Raw genomic sequence first — 17243 nt, 5'->3', positions numbered from 1 at the left:
AATTCTTTTCGAAAGAAATTCAGGCTAGTATTTGTTGTTTTAAAATTTAGGTGGGCCATTAGGATACTTCCCTCCAAGACAGTGGTTCTCAATCTGTGGGTCGGGACCCCTTTGGGGGCCGAACGACCCTTTCACAGGGGTCGCCTAAGACATCGGAAAACACATATTTTCAAAAAAATATAGAAAACATAAAATAATTTTATGGTTGGGGGTCACCACAACATGAGGAACTGTATTAAAGGGTCGCGGCATTAGAAAGGTTGAGAGCTACTGGTCCAAGACATCTTTTTCAAGATGTCTTTTTATGTTTGTCTGTTTGTTGGGTGTGTGTGTAGATATTGGTGTCAAACGTGCGGCATCACACTGTCATGTGATGTTTTGTGACATTTTTCTCATTCACGGAGCTGGGGTGGGCGTGGCCTGTGTATCCGGCCCGCGGGACACCAGTTTGACACCCCTGCACTAGTTATTCTGTTATTCTGTAAAACCACACTTGGAATACAGCATTCAGTTTTGGTCGCCATAATGTAAAAAAGATGTGGAGATTCTAGAAAGAGTGCAGAGAAGAGCAACAAATATGATTAGGGGACTGGAGACTAAAACATATGAAGAACGGTTGCAGGAACTGGGTATGTTTAGCTTAAGAGAAAGAAGGACTAGGGGAGACATCATAGCAGTGTTCCAATATCTCAGGGGTTACCACAAAGAAGAGGGAGTCAAACTATTCTCCAAAGCACCTGAGGGTAGAACAAGAAGCAATGGGTGGAAACTAATCAAGGAGAGAAGCAACTTAGAACTGAGGAGAAATATTGTGACAGTTAGAACACTTAATCTAACTAAAGAGCCATGGTGGCGCAGTGGTTAGAATGTAGTATTGCAGACTAACTCACTGTTCACTCCAAGAGTTCGATTCTGAGTGGCTCAAGGTTGACTCAGCCTTCCATCCTTCCGAGGTGGGTAAGATGAGGACCCAGATTGTTGGGGGCAATAGGCTGACTCTGTAAACCGCTTAGAGAGGGCTGCACAGCACTGTGAAGTGCTTATATATGTCTAAGTACTATTGCTAGTGCAATTGCTAATCGGTGGAATAGTAGGGACTCCATCACTGGAGGTTTTAAACAAGAGATTGGACAACTTTTTGACTGAAATGGTATAGAGCAGTGATGGCGAACCTTTCCAGCACCAAGTGACCAAACCGGAACACACCTACATGTGTGTGCATGTGTGCATGTCGGAGCACCGGAAACATGAAGACCAGCTGGCCAGCATGCACATGCCTGCTGTTGGGGCATATTTAGGCCATTTTGGGCCTGAAAAACGCCCCAAAAATGGCCTGCTTTTGGGGAGTTTGGGGTTAGGGTTAGGGTTTTTGGGCCATTTTCAGACTATTTTTCAGGCCATTTTTTGGGCTGTTTTCCGGCTGTTGTGGGCCATTTTTTAGGCCATTTTCTGGCGTTCCAGTATCCAAGAAGGACAGAAGACCAGAAGAGCAGCTGGCGATGGCGTGCATGCCCACCGAGAAGACTCTGCGTGCCACAGGTTTGCCATCACGAATATAGGGTTTCCTGCTTGAGCAGGGGGGTTGACTAGAAGACCTCCAAGGTCCCTGCTATCTCTGTTATTCTGTTTTATAGTATATTTTAAACAGATTTGTTACAAAATGTGCCTGTCACCTATAAATTTTTTTTTTTTTTAGGATAGAAAGAAGATTATGGAGAAGTTTTATAAACACAGGTTTAAATCTCTGCATTTTTTCCTTTAGTTATGAAACCCTGGAAGAATAATTTAATCCCAAGGATTATAGGAATTCCATTGTGCAATACTTGGTATACATTTTCCATCTTCCATAGTAGTTAAACTACCCAGGAAACCTTTCATGGAGGTCATCTTTCTTTCTATCACCTTGATAAAATATTGCTTCCCTTTCTTGCTGGGTTTTTTTTTTCTTGCGTCACTTCCTGCATTCTTGACTGAGAAGTTGCTTGCAGAAATGTGGTTTTCTCATCAGGCTTTGATTTGCAGCAGAGAGAAGGAACTGATATCATATCTTGTTAGCCTGTGATTATAGTGAACATAACAAAGTGAAGTAGGAGGAATATTCTGCTTCAGAGCTTGCTAAAGAATTCGGCTAAGAGTCATCCACCAAGAGTTTTTTTTGTGGTCGCATGTTTTGGGAGAAAGCAGAAGTTTTTAGAAATAATGGGCATAAATCAAATAAAACTTATTTTAATACAGTACTTATTTGCAGTTCTGGCAGATGTTCCCTCTTCATAAGATGAAGAATTTGCTTATGCCTCAATTCTACCTTCTGACTAATTGATAAGCAGTACTTTAAGTTGCCGTTGCAACAAAAATCACTCAAAGCAGCTTATAAAGTTTAAAACGCTTTAAAAGAAGACTCTAACCAAGAGTGAAATAATATGTAAAAAGAGATCAAATAATATTTCTTTTTAACTTTGGTAGTCAGAGGTAGGATCTGGTGGAAGGAAGAACAAAGGATTTGGGGATACAACTCTCTGGGCTCTAAGTCAAATCCATCAGTGACCTCCCACCTCCAATGGTGAGAGAGATCTGGCTTTGAGAGAGTTGGAGGAAATGTCTATCTGGGTTCAGTTCCAAGTTGGGGGGGGGGGGAGAGAGACTGGAAACATGGAAGTTGCTTGTCCACCATTTTTCTAATGGTGGAGAAAACCACAGGATTTGAGGTCCTGGGGGGAAAGGGAAGAAATGCTGAGAGTGCCTGGGTTTTATGCCCTCCCTGGGCTTTTGAATTTGAGCTTGTATTCTGATTGGTTGACTCCCATGGGGCCATGCAGGGGTAACTTTGTAGGTTGTGTTTTTGAGTCCCAAGTTTGGTTGACTCCTGCTGGGCGATGATGTAATGAAATTGCTTTGGAATTCCTATTACGGCTTTGCCTGAAGGAGGTAGTTCTTTATTATGTAGAATAGACTGGCTCAGGCCTTAATGGCCCATTGACAAAGGTTGGGGCGTGTGAGTTTCTGCCTCCCTTTTAGGGGGAAATATTCTGCCCTTTTAATATTTCCTAAAATATCTCATTTTCCTAGGAGAGGGGTGGGTGCTAACTTCCTACAAGAGTCTCTCCCCATGACTCTGGCAGGAGAAAGGAAGTGGAGGGAGACCTAGAGATGCCTGCAGGGTATGGTCAAAGATGCCAAGATGGCAGATGCAACCGTGTTACCATGTTATCAAAGCTTCACCTATTTTTGTTCATGAACTTACAATACAATACAATACAATACAATACAATACAATATAATACAATAGTAGAGTTGGAAGGGACCTTGGAGGCCTTCTAGTCCAACCCCCTGCCTAGGCAGGAAACCCTATACCGTTTCAGACAGATGGCTATCCAACATCTTCTTAAAGACTTCCAGTGTTGGGGCATTCACAACTTCTGGAGGCAAGCTGTTCCACTGATTAATTGTTCTAACTGTCAGGAAATTTCTCCTCAGTTCTAAGGTGCTTCTCTCCTTGATTAGTTTCCACCCATTGCTTCTTGTTCTACCCTCAGGTGCCTTGGAGAATAGTTTGACTCCCTCTTCTTTGTGGCAACCCCTGAGATATTGGAACACTGCTATCATGTCTCCCCTAGTCCTTCTTTCTCTTAAGCTAAACATACCCAGTTCCTGCAACCGTTCTTCCTATGTTTTAGTCTCCAGTCCCCTAATCATCTTTGTTGCTCTTCTCTGCACTCTTTCTAGAGTCTCCACATCTTTTTTACATCGTGACGACCAGAACTGAATGCAGTATTCCAAGTGTGGCCTTACCAAGGCATTATAAAGTGGTATTAACACTTCACGTGATCTTGATTCTATCCCTCTGTTGATGCAGCCTAGAACTGTGTTGGCTTTTTTGGCAGCTGCTGCACACTGCTGGCTCATATTTAAATGGTTGTCCACTAGAACTCCAAGATCCCTCTCACAGTTACTACTATTGAACTTACCTTTTATGGATCTATTTCCCCAACAGGAAGGGAAGGAGGGGGAGGTTGTTGACCAATATGGAGTAGTGGTAGAGAGGAATGGCTGACTCAGGAGAACCAGTAGCAACTTTGCTTTCTCCTTCTCCATGCAACTCCTCTTGGAGCGCTGTGTGATCAGTTCTCCTGAAGTAGAGGGGCAAGGGACAGCCTGGGTCTTCATGCCCTTGTAGGCTTTAAGGTAGCCATCATTTCCACCTTCAGTAGATGTACATCCTTGCTCCAGAGGGATTGTTCAGTGGCTTGATAGGTAGAGGTAAAGGTTCTCCTTGCATATATGTGCTTGTCGTTCCTGACTCTAGGGGGTGGTACTCATCTCTGTTTCAAAGCCGAAGAGTCAGTGCTGTCCAAAGACGTCTCCATGGTCAGGTGACCGGCATGACTAAATGCCCAAGGCGCACGGAACGCTCTTACCTTCCCACCAAAGGTGGTTCCTATTTATCTACTTGCATTTTTACCTGCTTTTGAACTGCTAGATTGGCAGAAGCTGGGACAAGTAACGGGAGCCCACTCCGTTATGTGGCGCTAGGGATTCAAACCGCCGAACTGCTAACCTTTTTGATCGACAAGTTCAGCATCTTAACCACTGAGCCACCGCATTCCTAGTGGTTTGATACCCCCCATTAAAAAAGGTTCTGTTCTGTAGTTGCTATGACTTTGACCTGCTGAAGAGGCACATGAGAACCATTCTCTTCAAATAACCTGAAACAATAGGAAGATTCATATGCCGATATGGTGGAATGTAGTCCAGAGTCGCAGTGGGGAGGGGCTCTTTGCCAGAGAGCAAAGAGACAACATCGCTTGGAATTTTTGGTATGCAGGAAGAGAGCAAACGCGACCCCCTCCCCAGCAGTTCACAGGCTATATCTAATATTTTTGCATATACCTAGGTGCTTTAGTCTGGCAAGATTCCTGTCCACAGGCGAGCAATAATAAACTACTGTCAAATAAGTCTTTCTATCATTATTGGTTCTTCGGATCTGACAGCTGTAGAAATATTGGCATTCACCAAATTAGGATTTAAAGAGAATTTAAAGTTTTCACCCATTGAATAAACTTAGATTGAACTAGGAAGAGGGAATCCTAATTATGCTTTTGATTGTTTTATGTACGAATAGCATCTTTATGATAAAACTATTTACAATAATACAATAGTAGAGTTGGAAGGGACCTTGGAGGTCTTCTAGTCCAACCCCCTGCCTAGGCAGGAAACCCTATACCGTTCCAGACAAATGGCTATCCAACATCTTCTTAAAGACTTCCAGTGTTGGGGCACTCACAACTTCTGGAGGCAAGCTGTTCCACTGATTAATTGTTCTAACTGTCAGGAAGTTTCTCCTCAGTTCTAAGTTGCTTCTCTCCTTGATTAGTTTCTACCCATTGCTTCTTGTTCTGTCCTCAGGTGCCTTGGAGAATAGCTTGACTCCCTCTTCTTTGTGGCAACCCCTGAGATATTGGAACACTGCTATCATGTCTCCCCTAGTCCTTCTTTCTTTCCTCTGTTTACTAAACAAACAAATGACTCAGAACTGATTCTCTCTGGTGCCCCAGAAAATTTCTCACAAAGGCAATTTTTAAGGCCCCTCTTTGTGAAGGCTAAGTTAGTCATCAAGACATCGGACATTTCTCAGACCTGGTGGTCTGTCGATACATGTAGACTACGGTTTCCAGAAAAAAATGTAGAACGTATGTTATCTAGGAATTATGGGGGATCCAATTCTAACACATCTGGAAGGAGACAGGTTTGAGAAGACGGCTATAAAGTATTTCCTGTTCCAGTCAACTTTATGTGAGTGTAAAGCAGCCTTCTCCATTTGCAACGCTGGCTGCAAATTCTGTAAAATATACCCTGAAGACATCTGGTGGGCAGCAGAGACTCAAAAACACAGATTTCTAGTTCTGTAACAAAGTTCTGCAAGTTCTTCGTGGCAGCCCCGGCTTTTCCGGGCAGTGAAGAGTTAATATTATTTTTTAAACAATGAACAGATGTTAATGTCATTATGGTGGATTTTTTAACAACAAACACATTTCTTTTTCCTGCAGGATACCAATAGTCTTGTGGAGCTTTTGACAAATAAGTGGTGTTTTCTGAGAAGAGATATAATGGGGGGGGGGGGGGGGTGAATAAGGGACCTGGGGTCTTTGAAATCTTTTCTAAAAATGATTTTGTATATTTGATTCTGTCTTCTCCAAATCGTCAGTGTAGTTTTTCTATATTGCTGGAAAGATCAAACTGCTTTGCTAGAAGAGAATGGCGTCATCAAACAAGGTCTTGTTTCTAAAACAGCATCTAGTTTTAGAGAGACAGTTATCTGGTAAGACCCCCCTCACTTCAGAATATGTACTGAGATTCATTTTGGATCTCTGTCTTTTTAAAGTTTGAACTTTTCTTGGGTTATGAAACATAGAACTGCTTTGTGAAGTTGTGCACCAAATATTTCTATTTCTTACAAGAAGAAGCTTTTTAGAAGACAGAACTGATTCATTAGATTAATTTTTAAGTGTGTGAGTCAGTCAGGGTCATAATAATGAGCACGGTACCTTTATGGGTCACCTTCATGAGTTGGAGATTGGAGGCAGAGTTTTGCAGTGGGCCCGTGCAGGAGTGGGTTTCTGCCGGTTCACTCGTGCACGTGCTTTGTCCGCATGCACAGTTCAATGGAAATTGTCTTGTGTAGGCACAGAACTAAAAAAAAAAGATGGTGATGGTGACGACCGGGGAACCAGTTTGGGGGCGTGGCCAGCCTGGGTCACTGCCGGTTCTGCAACCCTGGCTGGCATGCCACTACTGGTTCGGCCGAACTGGGCCAATCCAGTAGGAACCAATCTCTGGGCCTGTGTTTCCCTAAGTAGGAAATTGCAGTTAGTATTATTGTGGGGAGAGGTTGTGCCAGTGGAGAAATTCACATTTTTTTACTACCAGTTCTATGGGCGTGTCTTGGTGAGTGTGGCAGGGGAAGGATACTGCAAAATCTCCCTTCCCTTCCCACTCTGGGGCCAGCCAGAGGTGGCATTTGCCGGTTCTCTGAACCATTCAAAATTTCCACTACCAGTTCTCTAGAACCTGTCAGAACCTGCTGAATTTCACCCCTGGGTTGTGTCCTTGAATACTCCAGTGTGGGGAAGTCTCCCCATTACTTTCAATATTTATGTGATACTTTGGGGGGGGGGCATCTGTTAATTTTGAGATCAGGAATCATCAATATGCTGATAATAACTGTACTGCGTCCAGTTTTAGTCACCATTCTATAAAAAAGATGTTGAGACTCTAGAAAAAGTGCAGAGAAGAGCAACCAGGTTGATTAGGGGACTGAAGACTGAAACATATGAAGAATGGTTGCAGGAACTGGGCATGGCTAGTCTAGTGAAGAGAAGGACCAGGGGAGACGTGATAGCAGTGTTCCAATATTTGAGGGGCTGCCACAGAGAGGAGGGGTCAAGCTATTTTCCAAAGCATCTGAAGGCTGGACAAGGAATAATGGATGGAAACTGACAAAGGAGAGATTTAACCTAGAAATAAAGAGGAACTTTCTGACAGTGAGAACAATCAACCAATGGAACCGTTTTTGCCTTCGGAAGTTGTAGGAGCTTCATCACTTGAGACTTTCAAGAAGAGATTGGACTGCCATTTGTCAGAAATGGTGTAGGGTCTCCTGCTTTGGTGGGGGGTTGGAGTAGATGACCTATAAGGTCCCTTCCAACTCTGTTAATCTGATTTTTTTTCAGTTTTACAAGAATATCCAAAGTCAAGCTCATAATATGGTAGAAGATTTGGCCTGGTGCTTATGGCCCATGAAGAACTAGATGAGAAAGAACATCTCAGACTAAAGCTCAGCAAGCAAAATTGCTGTTGGTACAGAGACCTCCTGAATCCATAAGCGTTCCATCAATTGCTCTTAATGGGGGGGGGTGCTTCTTTTGAAGGAGCAAATAGCAATCTGGAGGGTTTCCTTGTTTGGCTGGTTTATCAGGTGTGTTTCTTTGTGGAGGAGGAGTTGGACGTAGTGACTTATTACTCTGTCATCTTATTAGTGTAGAATGTTAGCACCCCCTCTCCTCCCAAAAGAATGAAATATTTTAGGAAATATTAAATAGGCAGAATATTATATTTCCCCTAAAAGAGAAATAGAGCTCAGAACTACAGTTCTCTGCCCTCCAAGCAGATACTAAACTGAGGCCAGCTTTTAGAAATGCAGACTTGGCAATCCATTCAAGACAGGATATTTTGAACAAAGGCAGAATCAGGTAGAATGGTAGGATCAGACCTCACTCAAGATTCAAACCAGGAAAGCCATTAAGACACAATAGGAATGGCCCAACACCCTTTCAGGACACAAGCCTCCTCATTATTGGTACTGGGTATTTTAATTATATTTAATTTCTAGGGGTTTTAAATACTGTATTTTAATTGTTTTATCAATCGACCTCCTCCTTGTGTATGTTTCAGTGTATGTCTTTGTTATATGTTTGTTTTGTTTACATATTTATTCGTATGTTTCGTTGTACGCCGCCCCGAGTCCTTCGGGAGAGGGTGCGGCTAAGAAATAAATATATTATTATTATTATTATTATTACATCAGAGAGTCCAGGCTTCAATCAAACCTAACTCAGACAGCCTACAAAGTTAGCAGTGACCCCTACAGCAACCAATAGAACACATGCTCTTGCCACAGGAACAGGAAGCTCAAGGGCAAGGCCCCAGAGAGGGTATAAATAATCTTCACTCTCCACTCCATGTGTTCAGCTGCCCAGGATCTCAAACCCATGTGGTCCTGTTCACCAATAAACCATCTTTCCAACTAGCCTCCATCATTTCCAGTGTCTTTCTCCCCACTTGGAACGGAATCAGATGAATATTTCTTCCAACATTAGATTACTGCAATTGGCTTCATACGTGGCTATCCCCCCCCCCTCCCCAAGTGAGCAAGGTCTTATTGCAGTTAAAAGTCTGTAGGGATTCCCTGTCATCCAGGTCATGGTTGTCCCAAAGGTGCTTTTTCGGGAGGCAACTGGACTTTCTTGTTCTTTCTTTTGAAGACATTTCGCTTCTCATCCAAGAATTATTGCATGGTCTTAGTGCAGTTCCTTCACTTTGGAATATTCTGTGATCCTGGAGGTTAGAATGATCAAAGCTATCCTTCTTCGTAGGACTTTCAGATAGTAGGGTCCTCTTGTAGGAAGTTAGCGCACACACACACACACACACACACACACCGCTAGAAAAATGAAAGATCCTAGGAAATATGGAAAAGGCAGAATATTTTATTTCCCTGGATGTGAAAAGGGAGAAACATGTTTTTAAAGACAGAGTAGCTCCCTGCAGCTTCCTGCCACCCCCCTCCCCACTTTGTCAATGAGCCATTAAGCCTGAGCTAGTGTACTTTACATAATAAAGGAGGGATTAGCCTTCCAGAGAAACTCACCACATGGCATCTGGAAACTCAAACTTGGTCCCATGGGAGTCTGACAACCAATCAGAATACATTTCTTACCCAGGAACAGAAAACAGAGAGGTGGGACTGAACAGAGAGTATAAAGCCAGGGACTTTCAGCCCTTCCCTCTTCTTCTTCATCCAACATTGAAGCATGTGATCACCTTTTCTGTTCAGGACTCAAGCCGTGTGGTCCTGTCCACCATTAAACCATCTTTCCAAGCAACCTCCATGTCTCCAGTGTCTTTTTCCCCACTTGGAGCTGAACCCAGGACATTTCTTCCAACACTCTATAGCACAGCATTTATGATCTTTTTATTTTGATTTTATCAGATGCATTGTTTTATATTTTCTATTCCATGGTTTTAATCTAGAATCCAGTAAGTAAGCAGCATGAAAAGATTTGTGCACAGATAAATAATATCCACATGCCCAGATATATGTAAAGTGAATTCCAGGTAGACCATGTCAGTGTGCTGTTTGTGTTTGAATCCTTGATGAAATGCTATTAGTGTGAGTCCTCTCATTCATTCAAGCCCATTAGAATAGTAGAAATATATTTCTTTGACTGAAATTTCAGGGGATGAATATAGGACTTAATTCAAGACCTTCCTTGCTCTTTATTAGGTGCTTGGTGATATGGTATCACCCATCAACCATCTGACTACTACATACATTCAATTCAATGTAGGTAGGCATCTCTAGTCGATTGTGATGTCAGGAGCATGTAACTCAATTGATAGGCTCAGAGGGCATGTCTGACTTGCAATTCTCAATCTTCTGACTTCACAATTTCCAACTGTATTTTTCAGAATTCCAATCATGCAGATTGATGTGTTTCATTAATGCAATCATGGTCCATGAAACAATCAGAATAACAAAATAAGAGTTGGAAGGTACCTTAAAGGTCTTCTAGTCCAACCCCCTCAAGCAGGAAACCCTATACCTAGTTGCAGGAATGTCTAGTTTAATGAAAAGAAGGACTAGGTAAGACATGATAGCAGTGCTCCAATATCTCAGGGGCTACCACAAAGAAAAGAGGGTCAAGCTATTCTCTAGAGCACGTGACGATAGGACAAGAAGCAATGGGTGGAAACTAATCAAGGAGAGAAGCAACTTAGAACTAAGGAGAAATTTCCTGACAGTTAGAACAATTAATCAGTGGAACAGCTTGCCTCCAGAAGTTGTGAATGCTCCAACACTGGAAGTTTTTAAGAAGAGGTTGGATAACCATTTGTCTGAACCATTAGGGTTTCCTGCCTAAGCAGGGGGTTGGACTAGAAGACCTCCAAGGTCCCGTCCAATTCTAGTCTAGTCTAAACTATTTAGACTAGACTATTCTAGTCTAAATGGTTGTCCAATACCTACCTAAAAACCTTTAGGTTCTACTTCTTGTCCAGCCTTCAGATGCTTTGGAGAATAATAAATCCACGAATCTAAGTTCTTTTTTAAACTCTTGAGACAGGCTTTTGCTCTGTAATATAGTTCTTGCTACACGCGCTGCCTTCCTTGGAGTGTGTCTCTTGCTGCAAGCTATTTCTATTTGTAGGTAAACAAACACCTATGTATTGAGTTTCACATCCCAACTGCTCGTTGCTCATCGCAATGAAACGGGACTGAACCCAGCCTGTATCTGTTTACTTGTGACATTACGACAAAGTAGGCGAAAAACTTGCCTGGTCTGTCTCTGCGCTTGCAGAGAACGGGCTCGACTTTTGCAAACGTGGCCCTATTAGAGAGAATACAGTAAAGGTAGCGTGGGGTGGGGAGTGGGGGTTTGGGATCATATGATCTTACTGCTGAGGATGTATGTGGGTGGAGGAGGAGGAGGAGGAGGAGGAGGTGGAGTATTCAGGACCCAGAGACAGTAGATCGAAGCACCGCCGTGGTCGCTGACCTACTGCAATCCTCCCAAAGAATCAGCACTCCAGAGGAGTTTGCAAGGCAAGGGTGGCGAGAAGACAATTGGCCCATTCTTTCTCCAGCTGCCTGAAGGCAAAATAAACATTTTGCGTTAAACTCCTCCAATTCTCTCGCCTGCTTCAGCTGCTCCTCTTGTCTCGGAAGCTGTCAGCGAGCAGAGAGGAATCTTCCCACTCCTCCTCTTTCCAGGCATGATCAGCGGCGCGTTCTGTAGGACAAATTTATCAAGTCTTTCCAAGTGAGTTTGCTGAATTCTGTTGGAGGTGGTGTTGGAGGCGCTGCGGGGGGGGGGGGGTACGTGCGCCTGGCTTCAAACCCTTCAAGCTGCGAGGGCTTCTTCTTCCTCCTCTTCCTCCTCTTCCTCCTCCTCCTCCTCCTCTTCTTCCTCTTCCTCTTCTTCCTCTTCCTCTTCCTTCTCCTTCTGAAAGTTGGCTTTGACGAGGCGGAATAGGTTGCAGCGTGTCAGCCACTCGTGCGTGATATGCTACGGTTTGATCTTCCTTGGGATGCTGGGTTGCAAAATTCACCATAACTTGTATAGCTACCAAAGCATGTCACGGTAATAGAATACACAGGATTAAATTTTTTTCTTCTTCCTCTTTTAAATTCCTTCCTTGGCTCCTTAGTGGAAGCAGCCGCTAGTTCAGAAGTTGCTTTCATCAGCGCGAAATTTGGACGTTGCTTCATCTCTAGGTTAAATAGCGGAGCAAATTAGAAACCAAACGCCAGGACTGTGTAATAACGGATGATATATTGATCAAAGAATTACATTTTGTTGGCTTTGCTACCCCTGAAATGTCTTCAGGGCAGTACAGCTACCTCTGTTCTCTTTGAAGTGCTCTAAAATGATTTCTGCCTTTTGTAAAATGATGAAAAGGAGTTTTCAAGTAAGAGTCTAGCTAAATCTACAATGTGATTATAGTTGGGGATGAGTTGAAACTGCTTGTTGTTGCCTTTGTTGCTGTTGTTGAATAAAATATAACTATACAGCTGTGCTATGCCTTAGACATGCAGAAATAATGTAATCTATATACAAACTGATTCAAATAGATTGTTCATTAAAAAAAAACCCTGGATTGTATGGCATGATTCATAATGTGAGAATGTGCAAGAAAACGAAATGTGCATAGGCCAAATATGTCCTCAAACAAAAGACATGGTTTTAAGACTCCATTTAAATAAATCCGGATAAATGAATCTTCAGCCTATATAATCCCCAATTAAATTAGTTGAGTGCAAGATAATGATTGCTACCTAACTGTCAGGCATTCATTTGGATTGATAAAAGGTAACTGATTTGACTTGGCTCCTGGATCATCTGATTCAGCTTGCACATTTTCACAGCTGCCAAAACGCCACCTCGCCCTTCCCTCCTTCAGGTAGCGCACTTAACTGCTCATAGTAGGAGCTGGAGTATTCTGATTTAGGAGATTCAGGTGACTGACTCATGTCTGAGTTCATCCATAATGCTTAACTCTAAATCTGGGTTAATAAAACTCAATTGAGGTGCTCACAAAATATGCAGTGTTTAAGTAAACCGTATGGTGACTAAATATGAGGGCTTGGTTCACTTAACATTTAAGAACGTGACCAATTTTTTCCCCACTGACTGAATCACAATTTACCCAAACTCATTATAGACCATTGTAGCATGTTGTGTGGATTCCTAGTCAATATTTCCAAGCATCTGTTGCAACTGAGAAGTAAACACAGATAAGCGGGCACAAAACTTATGGTTCTATGACCAGCAAAATTGGTAGAGAGCAGGGGTGTCAAACTCGCGACCCACGGGTGGGATGCTTCACATGCTGGCCACGCCCACCCCATTTAACAAAGGGGGGGAAGTCACAATATGTGACATGATGACAACATGATGTGAGTTTGACACCCTTCATCCATTTTCTTTTATTGGTTCACTCTGAATTATAGGAATAAATTATATTGACCTGTAAACCTGGTTCACACAAGACACTGAACTGCTGTATTCCCTCCCTCCCAAAAAATATTAAACAGGTTGAAACCTAATTAATTTAAGCCTGTGTATATAGATCAGTGGTGGGATTCAAACACTTTTATTTCCGGTGCTGTGGGCGTGGCTTGGTGGGCATGGAATGGCTTGGTAGGCATGAGTAGGTGGGCGTGGCAGGGGAAGGCTACTGCAAAATCCCCATTTCCCCCCCTATCAGCTGGGACTCGGGAGGCAGAGAATAGATGGGGGCGGGGCCAGCCAGAGATGGCATTTACCGGTTCTCCGAACTACTCAAAATTTCCGCTACCGGTTCTCCAGAACTGGTCAGAACCTGCTGAATACCACCTCTGATATAGATCCAGGTAGACCTTTAACCAGCCAGGTAAGTATATTGTGGGAACTCATCTGAAGAATCCAATGAATGCAGAATCATTCTTCTTCATGCAGAAGGGAGCAAGCAAAATAAGCAAAGCAATTGTTAGTCATCTCTTAGGCACAGCATTAACCTTCAGTGTCCCAATGTTATGTCGCAAACTCTGCTCCTTTGGGTCATTCAGATGACACTGCACTGCTCAGAGAAAAGGCACAGGGCTTGCATTGCAATGGCACAATGCTTTTAAAAAAAAACCGGTGACCTATACCAAGCAAAGATTAATATACCACAGCGTTATTTGCTATGCAGTTGTAGCAAGCTGCCAATTTTTACAGAGCTGGATTCATCTGCGGTTGTGTCAACAATCCTGCTTTGTATTAAAATGAATGATAATGACAGGCTGATATGAACACCGAATTACAATATAAGTTCCCAATGGGAGAGCTTAAGAGGCAGTTCAGTGTAGCGGTTGAGGTACCAGGCTAGAAACCAAAAGTCCAGCCCCACCCTTAGCCACAAAGCCAGCTGGGTGACCTTGGGCTAGTCACTTTCAGACCTAGGAAAGAGGCAGTGGCAAAAAAATGTCCGAAAAATCTTGCTAAGAAAACTTCAGGGACTAATCCAGGCAATCACCGGGAGTCAAAAACGGTCTCATAGGCACACATACACATGCACACCAGAGATGGGTTGCTCCCGGTTCGGGAGAACCGGTAGTGGTACTTGGGTGCGTGTTGCTGAACCGGTAGTGATGGCTGGCCGGCCACGCCCCCGAACCGGTACGCTCGCCCTGCCTCGTCTTTGCCATATACATCCACACAACTGCCTCCTAGTGCCTATACACAGGTAAGCAGCATGGGCCACTCAGGGAGACTCGAGGCTTCATAACCACTGCCTCCTAAGTGGGATTGAGCCTTCCTGCTGCCTCGATGCACAGAGGCAGGAGGCGGCAGTTTGCTGCCTGTGAACTGGGGGGCGAGGTGAGCAGCCAAGTGAGCATGCCAAGATCTGCCGGCTGCCTCTAATCTGCACTTTACTCGTGAGCAAGTTTACTCATGAGCAGGGTGCTCGGCAGCTGTCAGATTGCTGGCTTGCTTGCTCGGCTGCTGCACCCCCCCCTTCGAGCTCACATGCAGCGAACAAAACGGACCCTCCAGCTCTCCTGTGTTCAGCTCGGCGCAGCTCGAGTTGCTGCTTTCTTTGGCCTTTTTAAAAAAAAGTTTAACAGCATATTTTATTTCCCATCTCCCATCTGAAACATAATTTTGCCAAGCCACGCCCACAAAATAAGCCACACCCATAGAACCAATAGTAAAAAAAATTGAAACCCACCCCGATGCACAAACAAACACACTAGTGCTTAGTTTTGTGAATGGCCCTTTGGAAATTCCAAGGGTCTTCCGGGACAGCCCCAGAGAAATTCCTGCTTCAGGAAAAGATCTTCCTACTTCTGTTCTGATTGGATTTTTAGAAATCTTTCCTTCACACCAACTATGGTGTAGTTGGAGAAGTTAAGTTCAGATCCTGGTAGCCTATCTCTTAGCTGTGACATCACCTTGCCTCCTGATAGGGCAGGCCATGAATTACTTCTCCTCCTCCTCCCTCCTCCTAACTGAAGTAAGAGGTTGGAGGCTTAGAGAACGAGTGGTTTGTTTTGCAGCCCAGAGCCATTTTATTGCTATCTAAGGACAAGAAGAGATGTCAAGGGTGGGTGGGTAACTCTGTAGGCAGGAGTTAAGGGATAAAATAGATGCCTTTAAGCCTGTGCAAGGTTAAAGCATCTATTTTGTCTTGAAAGCCACTAAAAATTGGTCTGAACTTTACAAGGGGTCAATAGATACTAAAGAACAGAATGGTTGTTGTACATATCCTACTATTCCCATTGCTCTTCCTCCTTGGCTTATTCTAGAGCAGGCTGGTGATTTTAGCTTTGCCCACTCTTTGCTCTGGGGATGCTCTGAGATCTGAATAAAAGACCACAAAATGTATGGGCATGCAACTTATATCCTAAGATTTGTCCAACTTCATTTAAATCTCATTGAGTCATAGAATCATAAGGCTGGAAGGGACCTTGGAGGACTTCTAGTCCAATCCCCTACTCAAGGCAGGAGCCTTTATACTATCTTGGACTAATATTTTCTTGAAAACCTCCAGGAATGGAGCACCAACAATTCTGGGAGGCTAGCTATTCCATTGATTAATTATTCTCACTGTCAGAAAATTCCTCCTTATTCCAGGGTTCAATCTCCCCGTGATAAGCTTCTACCCATTGCTTTTTGTCCTTGTTTCAGATGCTACAGAGCCATCTCTTCATTAGGTTAAACATGCCTAGTTCATCAATTTAGCCGGCTGTTATATAAACATCCAGTTGTGTGTGTGAATGGTGCCATTTGGCTTACATGTGGACTAGCATTTAGTGACTCAGTTCACCATTAATATTGCACCATGCAGATTAAAGTTGACAATCGTACCTGTGTTTCAGGACTCATGAAATAACAAGTGAGAGGAAGATACAGGTGATTTTATCCTTAAGAAGAGACTGGTAAGATAAAATGTAGTACAAATTAAAAGTTGAAGACCCAACCAAATAAGGATAGGGGAAGATGGGAAAAGTGTATATAATAAAACAGTGCGGACAAATATAGGACAATACTGTATATCCTTTTTCAGAACTAAAGGAAACCTGTGGATAATCAGCCAACTGGAACGCTGGGAGATTTAGAAAAAAATGAAAAGGGGCTTTTCCAAAAATTAGAGCTAAGAAAGATTTTATAGTGTTTGTAATTGAACCCTGGAATTTGGTCCTAAAAGCGTCACGGCAACAACAAATGTGATGGTTATTAGAATGGTCAGGGCCTTTTCCCTCTATTCAGTTAATGTCCACCCATTGTTGTGTTGCCAGAAAACAATATAGGTCTGACATTGATTGTCCCAATTGCTGGTCTTTATCTTGCTCAGATGTGTCCACAGGGTGTGGGATTCAACAATCCCACACCCTGTGGAATAGCCTTGTGATCAAAGCAACAACCTTCTTTGACTTGTGTCATGACAATTCATTGCATGGTTGTGCCATCGTGAATTTGGTTCTGCTTCTGTAGCTTTCTTCCGTTCGTTGACAGTCACTTGACTTTCCTCCAAGTTAAGAGGCAACAAAAACCAACAGATCGTAGGTTCAATTTTCATTGATATTTCTTGGATCCCTTTTATTCAAAGCCACCTAGTGTTTGTTTCTTTTCAGGGAATATCAGCTTTGGGGGAGGAATCACTGAAAGGGATTGACATTTTGGTCATCTTGGTCACTAGTTGGGGGCATCTGTGTATTTGGAGACAAAATAAAAGAGAGTTTTGATTTCTTTGAACAAGCCTGTTCTTAAATTTAGGGGACTGGAGACTAAAACATATGAAGAACGGTTGCAGGAACTGGGTATGTCTAGTTTAATAGAAAGAAGGACTAGGGGAGACATGATAGCAGTGTTCCAATATCTCAGGGGTTGCCACAAAGAAGAGGGAGTCAAACTATTCTCCAAGGCACCCGAGGGTAGAACAAG

At 43.1% G+C, this 17243-nt stretch overlaps 1 protein-coding gene across 7 annotated transcripts in view; it reads left to right on the top strand.

Annotated features, from left to right (window-relative positions):
- The window catches only part of CALD1 (caldesmon 1), a 231077-nt gene that overhangs the window by 140099 nt on the left and 73735 nt on the right, over positions 1-17243 (top strand). Inside the window, exon 1 of one of the 7 annotated variants that reach the window (XM_081956905.1) lies at positions 11317-11594. The exons of the other annotated variants lie outside the window; for them this stretch is intronic. Coding sequence (XP_081813031.1) covers positions 11548-11594 — 47 coding nt within the window. The 5' untranslated portion in view covers positions 11317-11547. Of the gene's footprint in view, positions 1-11316; positions 11595-17243 lie in introns of those variants that run through there. 7 annotated transcript variants of the gene reach the window in all.

The sequence above is a fragment of the Natrix helvetica genome, assembly GCF_964273705.1.
Source record: "Natrix helvetica genome assembly, chromosome: 6".
Lineage (NCBI taxonomy): Eukaryota > Metazoa > Chordata > Lepidosauria > Squamata > Natricidae > Natrix > Natrix helvetica.
Note: the sequence above shows the minus strand (reverse complement) of the source record. Positions and strands in the feature narration are given on the sequence as shown.